Source organism: Daktulosphaira vitifoliae, unplaced genomic scaffold, assembly GCF_025091365.1.
Source record: "Daktulosphaira vitifoliae isolate Bord-2020 unplaced genomic scaffold, ASM2509136v1 Scaffold_1, whole genome shotgun sequence".
Lineage (NCBI taxonomy): Eukaryota > Metazoa > Arthropoda > Insecta > Hemiptera > Phylloxeridae > Daktulosphaira > Daktulosphaira vitifoliae.
Window position 1 is genome coordinate 42,015,294 of NW_026099572.1, and position 10,473 is coordinate 42,025,766.

Below are 10,473 nucleotides of genomic sequence, written 5' to 3' on the forward strand. Positions count from 1 at the left end.
TTCTTATTATATTACAAACTGCATAAATTCTATCTGTAATATTTTAATTCAATCTATTTAAGTAACCAGGATTACATAAGATACTGAAATGTAATAATTCTAAGGTATCATGCCTCGAAAAACACAAAAAATTATAAGTTCATAAATTATAAGTATAAAAGTCAACGAATGACCGTTATAGTGGTTAAAGACTTTCAATAAAGAAAGTAAATTTAATTTAAAAAATCGTCTTATACGTTATATCGACATTTTTTTTATATTTTGATTGCTGTTTTTACATTTGAAAAACTAATCTAATTGATGTTGTTTTTTCAACTATAGGCCACTGGAAGCGCTATGATATTACCGTTTTTAAGAGAAGGAATTTTACATTTTAATTACAAGTCCTACTAAAAGATAGCGTTAATATCCACTAACGTTTATCAAACTGTTGTGCTCGTAAAAATTTTACGTTAATTAATCTATCTTTTTTGTAGTTATAAAACGAATTGTTAATCATAATTTTATTAGTAGGAAATCAATATGTAGTTAACGTTCAATTTCACCAGAAGTGTTTTGTTATTTCTGTTGTACCTCTGGTATTTCACGTATTCTGCAGAAGTTTAAAAACTACGTATCACTTTAAATATGATAATACTCATCATCGTAGTTAACTCCGGCTCCCTTTCAATACGAATAAATCTTTCGCCTTTTACTAAAGATTTCCGTGGCGGGGAGCATTCAAAGGAGTCTAGACTTACAATTTTTTTAACAAGGCCCGACTACGGTTGGGCTCATATCTTGTACATAATACCTCTAATAAGTTATACAATTGTATATACTAGTACCTCTATCACGCAAATATTATTAAAATTGTCAACGAGACTGTTTAGTGATACTTCCTAAAAAAGAAAGTCAATAACATTCTCATCAGTTGCCACAATTAAAAAATAAATGTAATTATGTATATAATATAATTAAATTTAGTATACATAGCAAAACATTTAAACAACTTTAATTAAAAATACTAAGCAATTTTCCACTAAGAAAAATTGAATATTTATTAACAAAGTCTCCCGAGATTAATTATACTTAATAGCAGTTTTCTTTTTAAATCAATTTAGATTTATTAGTGTTAAATTACACTAAAAATTTTGGAAATAACTTATTAAAATTATGAGGATTACCAGAAATATAAATAAATAATAAATTTAGAAAAATTAAACAAAAAAAAATTTGATCATAATATATTGAATTAGTCAAAATATACAGATTTAAATTATTTATATATTTAAATCTATTAAAAAACTATATACATAAGTGTATGTTCTTGTAGATTTTTGCAATACATTTTTATTATTAATAAGTAATGTTGCATTGACACATATATAATGCACCCATTCTATACCAAATTTTACAAGACTTTTACATTATACTTAGGTATAAAATTTTAAAAACTGTAAAAATATAAATTATAAAACAATTATTTGTGATTAAACAGTAATAAATACATAATATACATTTTTTTTTACTGCATAGCCATATCATCAACAAATACTTCATTATCAACTGTTTTATTATTAATAACTGTTGATTTATTTTTTAAGCTTAATAAAATATTTTCATTAAAAATATTCTTTGCAGTATCTGATTGAAGAAGAACATTTGTAATGTTTTTTTTCAGTTCAACAACTACTGTACAGTCTGATGAGCTACTTTTTACTATTAAATCCAACAAATCTAAAAAATAACAAAACACAAACAAAAAAAATAGTTCATATAATTATGTTTAATAATTTTTCCCATGAGTTTTAAAAGCCAAAATTTTATTATTACAATCTATATAAGTCTAAAACAATTTTTAGAAATAGTTACTAAAAAGGTATATCTTATGACATAACTTTATCAAAATTTTAATTTTAAGCATATACCCTTTCATGGGTTAGGATGAAAGAACTATTTTATATAATTTTTTAAGTTCAACTAAATAAAATTATTAACCACCAACAACCCTAAACTTAAAACTTTCTCATATGTTAAAATCTTTACAACGAATCAAAAACTTTCTATCAGCCTAATATACAACAAATATTCATAAAAGAAAAAAATATACTTTACAAAGTCAAAAATATTTAAATCATTAATAAATACAAATATATCTAAATGACCAGGTCCAGACAAGATTCCTTCATCCTTTTTTTACACCAGCATATTTGAACTCGTAACATCTTTATATTAATTATTTAATCAATCTTTAACAAGGAAGCTTCCCATGTAACTGGAAAGTATGTTAAATTAATCTAATATATAAAAATGGAATAAAATTAATAGCCGACAATTACCAACCAATTATCATTAATATAAATTACTTCGCACTAATATTTAAAAAACTAGTTAGATATATGCATAATTTTGATCTTAAGCATATTATTAATGAACATCAACATTGGTTTATACAATGACTAACATTTGTCTGTACACCAATACACAATCAATAAAGCATTTATAAAAAACAAACAAGTATATGTTATATAATAAACGATCAATTTAAATACAGTATACTAATTAACAAACTTGAAGCAATTAGTTTCAGTGGAAGTACACTAGAATGATTCAGATCATACATAAGGGACAGAATACAATATATGAAAAATGAATAATAATCTTTCTAAACATATTCAAATTACATCTTTTTACCCTATACTTAAATTATTTTTTATCAAATAATTTTAGTATCTAATTAATATGGATAATCAGAAATTAATTAAATGCATAAACAATATTGACAACTGTTTTATACTTAAAGAAAACTTAAACTATTACACTAAATTGAGCAATGTTAATGATATGAAAGCAAATTCTACAAAAAGCATAATATTAACTTTCAATAGAAAACGCCATATTATACATTTCAACTACAAATAAATAAATACTCAGATACAATTATATAAACAAATTTAATTAAAGATTTAAGGGTGATATTTGACAACAAACTACACTTTAAAGAGCATATGTAATATCTAATAAACAAGGTATACATATGTATGAATTTATGATAAGATGTACAAAATTAAATTTAACAGCTATCAAAATCTTGTATACCTTCTTAGTAAGAACCCACCTAGAATATGTCAGTATAATATGGAATCCTACATTTAAATATATAAAAAGTACAAAACAATATTTTTACATCAAGTGAAAACTAAACACAGATAATAACATACAAAATATAAATCTACCATCTCTTAAAACCAGAAGACCAATAAATAATCTAATTTTTTTTTACAACATAATTAATGAAATTATTGATGAAACTAATACTCTCAAGGAATTTAAGGTACATATCCCTTCTGGTACAATAAAGCAGAATTAACTTTTACATGTTACAAATGCCAAAACCAGCAGAATTATCCATTAACGGAATTTCAAGAATAAAATTTTAAATTTATACATTTATACTACTTAAATATATTATCTATGTATTATTGTTAAATTTATATTATGATGTTTATAAAAAGGGTTTTTACCCATATAGTTGTAAATAAAATAAAATATTTTGAAACTATTAGCAGCATAAACAGACAATAAAGACTTAACATTAACAAATTAAGTTGTATTCTGAATAAGTTCTTATTCTTTATAGCATTTTTATTCAATAGACATTTAAAAAATTTAATTTACTTGGACACTTATTTATTTCTTCTTGGCCCCATGGTTGTTCAACCAGAGCTAACAATAACTCAAAACCTGCTTGTTGAATGTCTGAGAAAGGTAATTTACATGCAGCATGAACAATATTTTTAATAGGATCAGTTTTTATATTCTTAAACCACTTTTCAGTGCGAGTTACCATATCATTAATTGATAATAATTCTCCATGCTACAAAACATCATGTCAAAAAAAGTAGTACAATAAATTAATTTAATTGTAATTATAATTACCTCTATTTGAATAATACTAGTAATAGCTTGTATTGCGCTAGCTTTTAATTCAGTCTTAGTACTAGTGGCAAAGTGGTCAAGTTCTACAATTAAGATACTCCAAAGATCTAAACAATCATCTCCTCATAAAAAATAAGTTTAGTATAAATATAACCTCTTAGAAAATGAAGGATACAATAAAAAACAGTAATAATTCATTTTTGTAAATTTTTCAGGAGACCAAAAATAATATAATATAATAAACTCCTATTTCTTTAATAATAAAACAAAAATAAATATTTTAGTATTAATAAAATGAAAACATTTGTCGCCAAATGAATTTCATTACTCAATACAACTACTAATTAGCTATCCATCCAATCAAACAAAAAATAAAAAAAAATGTATAACAAAATTATAAATTATCTCTAGATATTTAATAACCCTAAAATTCTATAGTTTTACTTAAATATATTTTAAATCATAAATAATATTATTTAATTAAAAACATAATAACTGAGATTCCATTCATATAAACTGAAAAATGTTTACAGAGTTTTAAAATTGAAATTAACATTTATTATTCAATAACTGTTATTAAACAGTTATACAATTTTTGCTTAAGTTAAATTTTTAAAAGATAAATATAATAATTCAATAATACCTGATTCTTCATTTATTAACCCTGGTATAGGAGTATCTAATACTATTTTACAATCCCAAGACATTGCTAATGAATTAATTCCTTTTATTGCAACACCAATAAGAATAGGGTCATCACCTTCCTTCAAAACTTCATAGATTACATGGAATACTTTTGTATATGTTAAAAGAATAAGATGTGGTCTAATTTTGATAATTTTTACAAAAAATTCCAAAACAACTAAATTAATTGATTAAATATAATTAACTTAACATACATTGATTATCTTTTAAATACTAACTAGGATTAAGAATTACAGCTGAAGGATCATCTAATTCTTTAGGACATGAGCTTAGTAGGCGATATAAGCCACTAATTATTCCAACAGAATTCAAATAATCAAATCCATGTTCAGTAGTACTTAATGGAATAAGCATTTGGATGGTAACCATTTGCATCATTATATCATGATTAGTAATATCAGACACTAAATTAGTTAACAAGCCCTTAGAACTAATAAGTGCTAAAGCTTCAATGGACTTTGCCCAATGAAATAATACCTAAAAAAGACATTTCAATTTTTAGTTATTTAAGTATTATTTACTATAAAAATACAAAATTATTACTACCTACTCGTATGGTCTTAAAAAAAAAAAAAAAAAAAGTCATTTAAAATCTACTAAAAACATGTTATTAGAACTACTAAGACGACAGCAAAAAAAAACTTTTTTTTTTCTAATTATGATATTCCACTATTAGTTATTAAATTAAAATAAAGCTGAGCTAAATTTAAAATGTATAAATGTCAATGATTAGTTTTTACTAAATGCTTTTACCAGGTTACTGAATAAAAATTTTAAAGATCCAAAAACAAAAATAATAAATTTCTTAGTGACATAAAGTTATTAAAATTATTAACAAAAAAAACTGGGTTAAACATATTTGGTTTAGTTGGATGAAGTTATAGTTACTTTATTATTTATTAATTGTTTCTATTTTTTATTTTCTTATATTATATTTATTCATTCATCTGATATCTGAATGAAATTCATACAAAGAGGGACAGTCTATTTTATATATTTTTGATTTATGTTAATTTTGTAGGAAATTTCAATTAATAATAATATCATGTTTATGTGACCACCATTGGAGTTATCAAGTTATTATCATTTGAAGTTAGATATAAAGCACACATTCTTTTATATGACATATCACATTTTATTCATCTATGAAAAGTAGTTGTTTATACTTTATTCCCTATGCATGAACTTAAACCATCAAAGACAAAACTATTGGTTACCTTTCAAACCTAAATACATCCTAAGTTTCATTTTATATATTTTTATTATTAAAAGAAAAAAAAACTTTATCATTTAAATAGATAGGTAGTACTCAGTTAAAATTAGAAAATAATACTATTAAATTTAAATTTCTCATAAAATATTGTTATTAGTATAGCGCAATATAAATTTACATCATAAACTCTTGTTCGTATTTTTGCATCCATCATCACAATACTTTGAAATCTTGTTAATATTGGTAAAGATGAAAGAGCCTCAACACTCTGAAATTGCTTTAGGCATTTGACAGCATTATAAGACACAGACATATCATTACTTTTTAAGTTATCAATAATACTGCATGCTAAATCCACTTGAATTTCTACAGAATTATCAATTGTTAATAATTTTTCCAACTAAAAAATAAAATTTAAAACTATGTTAATCTTTGAATACTATTTATACATGTTTTAAACAATTATTAAAGTACTTAATATTTAAAATCCAATATTCAATATTCCAATTTTTATTAAAACAATAATTTATACTTTAATAGTTTTAAAAATTAATCAGATAGTTAATATTTCAAAATCATTATTATCTAATAATCATAAAACATACCTCAGATAAAATTGTTGACTTGACAGTATCACTTGGATGCTGTAAAGCTCGCTCAATACTCAAAGAATACCTATTAAGAGCAGAGTTTGGGGGTAATACCGATAAAAGTTTTTGAAGTAATAGGCAACTTGACTCTATCTGTTTTCTATAATTAAAAATAGCATTATTATAATAACAAATAATTTTATTTAACTATTCTCACGGATCAGTAGTGTTGAGACAGTCAAATATGAGATTTAAATCCATTAGTTCAGCTGATTTGTACAATTCTGAACGGGTTAACTTATTCAAATATATATTACAATCAGTCAAAACATCAGTAACTTCTGTATTATCAATTGATAATTTATGCATAGCTAAAGCAATTAATGCAGTATCAACTAGTAAAAAAAACAAATATAGTATTAATTACAATGTAATATAATCAGATATAATATTTTGTTATAATTATTACAAGTTCAAACTTAATATCCAAAGTGAATAAAAAATATATTAAACATATTTATTTTATTAAATTTAATTTCATTGAACTATGTATAATATTTAGGTAAGAATATGGCTCAAGACATATTCAAAACCATTTTAGAAAAAAATTTAAATCAATCAATTTTTAATATTAGTCCATCATTTTTAATAGTTAGTAGGATACGTGTGAGGAACATTTTAGCAAAATTGTTTGGATTAGTTTAACTTAAATTACTTATCAAGTACTTTAGAAGTTTAAGTAAAATTTTTTTTTTAATTCACTTTATTTAATTATCTTATCAACATAATATTATAATGAATGCATTTTACAAGTATGAAAAATATTTACAATAAATATGAAATGATCTTAAATCTAGATTTTCAATTACAGTAATTACTATAATGATAAATATTGATATGTCTAGTATTTTCAAAAGGAATATCTTTCATTTTAAAACATACATAGAAACTAAACTTTCAAATTAAAGAATAATTAAACTTCATATATTAGGATTTTTTTCACAAAAATATACTAAAAAGAAAACTTAAATTTTCAAAGAAAATAGTCAAATTCCTATATTTTTTACCTTCTTGATCTTCAGACATCTTTTCATGGATAGTTACTTGTTTAGTAAGTAAACAATTTTTTAGTATCAAGAATATTCCTATATAACAAATAAATCAGAATTGAAAGTTTACCATTTTTGCACACTCATAATGATATCAAAATTCGAACTTAAAATGATAACAACAAAAATAACAAAAGTAAAATATATAATAATTAAATGAAAAATAGATAGCAGCACATTATTTAGTGACTAATATATTTTATGACATTTTATATCGTTTTAATTTTTGAAAGACCTATTTCAGTCGTAAAAAACTATAATGAATATTTTTCTACTCAATTATTTTTTTTTGCTAAGTGACAACAATTTAAGGAGAGATACTTCTTGCATTTTCAACTGAATAAATTAGTATTATAAAATTATAATTTTTATTTTTTGCTATTACTTTAAAAGTTATAAAAAGAAAAAAATACAAATTTCTTTGAATTTACTTTTACAATTACATACACAGATTTGCAAATAATTAAACTTTTCATCTAAACTGAGTGACAAACTAGACCATCCAGTTAACTTATGATTTCGTGTATGTTGTTTAATATGCTAATTGATATAATTTAGAAGTGAAACTCTAGTTCTATGAAAACATGCCAAATTATAATAATTATAAATTTGCTTTTAAACTCGTAATTTAAACTATGACTTTAAAATAATCAATACATAGTAGAAGAACCTTTTTTTAGAATTTGCTTAATAGATAAAAATTGATATAAACCTATGGTTATTTTCAAAAGTTGTATGTCAAATAAAGAAAATTTTCAAGACAACAAAAAAAACTTTAATTTTAATGGCGATTACGGAAATCAACATTTTTAAGGTTTGATATCTTATCGTTAATAATATTTATTGTAATTTTTTGAAACATTAAAAAAAAAAAATCCTTTTGTATATATGATAAAAAAACCTCAGAAATCCATTTTTAACATATCTGTTTTTAGATACGAGTATACAAACATATTTAGTATTATATGTTGGTACCTTGGAAGAGCCTCTTATAAAAAATATTGCTACCATAAAAAGTGATGAAAAAAATATATGTATAAACCGTATAAAATCTGTCACTAATCATATCTAGACTAATAAAATTAATTCGAGCCTAATCGTGTTACTGAAGTAGTAGTGTTCATCAGCAAAAACTAATTAATGATATTAGGTATATTAGAAATACACCCTCAGCCCATGTTTATAACATAAAAGATTTTTTTTCTAAATTTATAACAAATTTTTTTGGTCAATTTAAATTATAATATATATATATACATATATTTTTAAAACTTAGTCAGGTAATTTACTTAAAATATGAGATAATCGATGTTTAACTTGTGATAAGTCTGAATTATTAGACTTATTAAGTATATTTAATCTATGATACATGTCTATGATTGTTTTGCCGCCGTATAATTTTATCATAAAACCTTTAAAAACTCACACGTGTTTATATTTTCAATTCATTTAAACGAGACACCTTAAGGTTGTTAACATGTTAATGAACATCTCCATAATGTCTAAAATAGGGATGTTATTTTACAAGATAAAAATATTGATATGATATAAGTTAATTTGACTGTCTAGTCGATAGCGGATAGCTTCTTTCGCCTAGATCTGATCAATGCACATAAAAATAGTGTCTGCGCTCAATCATTGAGACGTTTTATTTGTACGGGTAAGAACAATTAAGATAAAAAAGGTACTTTTTTTACACATCCGTTTACCCGCGCGTGTGCCGCGTTAAGATAGCGAATAAAAATGTCCTCACAACAAACCAAAAATAACCATTAAAACCTAATAGCCGTGTTACTACAAGTAATAATGAATAACTAGCAGCTACTAGCATTTGGATTACAATTAAATGTCACAAAATTTTTGTTTGAAGGCGAACGGATTTTTGTTGTACTTAGATGCAAAAAATAATTTTTTACGAGAGTACCTACTTGTATCTGTTGACAAGGCGTTATTTGTACACCCAAAGAAATAATAATAACGAGCATAGAAAATTCGCATATAATCTTTGTCGACAAATAGCTCACGTCCATATTTCTGACGGCCGTTTGACACGTAAACGTCAAGTGTGGAACGAATAGACGCCGAGGGGGGAATTTCAAAATAAAAGTACAAGGAAAAATAACCAAAAAACACAATCATAATAGACAGGCGTATAATGATAACATAAAAAAAAAAATGCCGAGCACGTTCCCTCGTTGAGATCCTAATCTTCTTGGCTGCGAACCGACAATATTCCATACACACACATCTTTATTTAATATCTTTACACCTGGACAGCACGGGCACTGTAATCCTCGGTCTTATCGGTTGCGGTTTTTAAACCAATACCTACTGTTCGCATTGTAAAAAAATAATCCGAGTTTGTTTTTTTTAACATCTCGAAATATCTTGTTTGCAATATGACAATCTACGGGCATATGATACTTAAAATAGAATTAAAAAACCGCACTGAAATCATGAACAAGCCCACATTTTGTTATCAATGAAGTTCAATCGATAACACTAACAGATCTATTTAAAAAATAATAAAATATTATAAACATTTGTTCATCTATAATTAGACAAAAAATAAATATTAATGTTCCTCTCAAAATATACATAATTTATATTGTAAATTCGGCAGGCCACATTAAAACATTTAAATCTAAATATTTTTCTTATTTGTTGAAATGGATGTATTGGCAAGTTCATCAACTACTATTCTCATAAGATTTTATTTAATCATGGTTACTCACTTTAATTTGGATTTTTAATCTGATAATCAAATTTTTTATCGACATTATAAGATTGATTAATAAGTTACATAATAAATTTTACGAGAAACTTTGTTATTGTATAAAAAAAAAAGTTATTTAAGTATAATACGTTCAAAGTAATTATTCAGATAAATTAAAAATCTTTATTTTTCATACGCAGAACACTTTAGGTGAAGTTA

The 10,473-nt window shown here is 23.8% G+C and overlaps 1 protein-coding gene and 1 non-coding gene across 4 annotated transcripts; one reads left to right on the forward strand and one right to left on the reverse strand.

The window, feature by feature from the left end:
* The first annotated feature begins 650 nt into the window (after nucleotides 1-650).
* LOC126897101 (U5 spliceosomal RNA) lies at nucleotides 651-774 on the forward strand. The gene has a single exon (XR_007702027.1). It is a non-coding gene; the product is annotated as a U5 spliceosomal RNA (small nuclear RNA).
* A 503-nt stretch (nucleotides 775-1,277) lies between these two features.
* LOC126893979 (26S proteasome non-ATPase regulatory subunit 5) lies at nucleotides 1,278-7,632 on the reverse strand. 3 transcript variants are annotated; one of them, XM_050664575.1, is made up of 9 exons: nucleotides 7,497-7,632; nucleotides 6,647-6,824; nucleotides 6,445-6,589; nucleotides 6,018-6,239; nucleotides 4,845-5,103; nucleotides 4,565-4,783; nucleotides 3,922-4,028; nucleotides 3,661-3,859; nucleotides 1,278-1,719 (listed from the first exon to the last, which is right to left on the reverse strand). In XM_050664575.1, exons 1-9 carry the CDS (start codon nucleotides 7,513-7,515, stop codon nucleotides 1,508-1,510), a joined length of 1,560 nt encoding a protein of 519 aa, XP_050520532.1. In that variant the 5' UTR covers nucleotides 7,516-7,632; the 3' UTR covers nucleotides 1,278-1,507. The 3 variants fall into 3 exon arrangements, with proteins under 3 accessions (XP_050520532.1, XP_050520530.1, XP_050520531.1); XM_050664573.1 differs by having other exon boundaries at nucleotides 1,279-1,719; nucleotides 3,922-4,043; XM_050664574.1 differs by having other exon boundaries at nucleotides 1,280-1,719; nucleotides 3,922-4,040.
* Nucleotides 7,633-10,473: the final 2,841 nt, after the last annotated feature.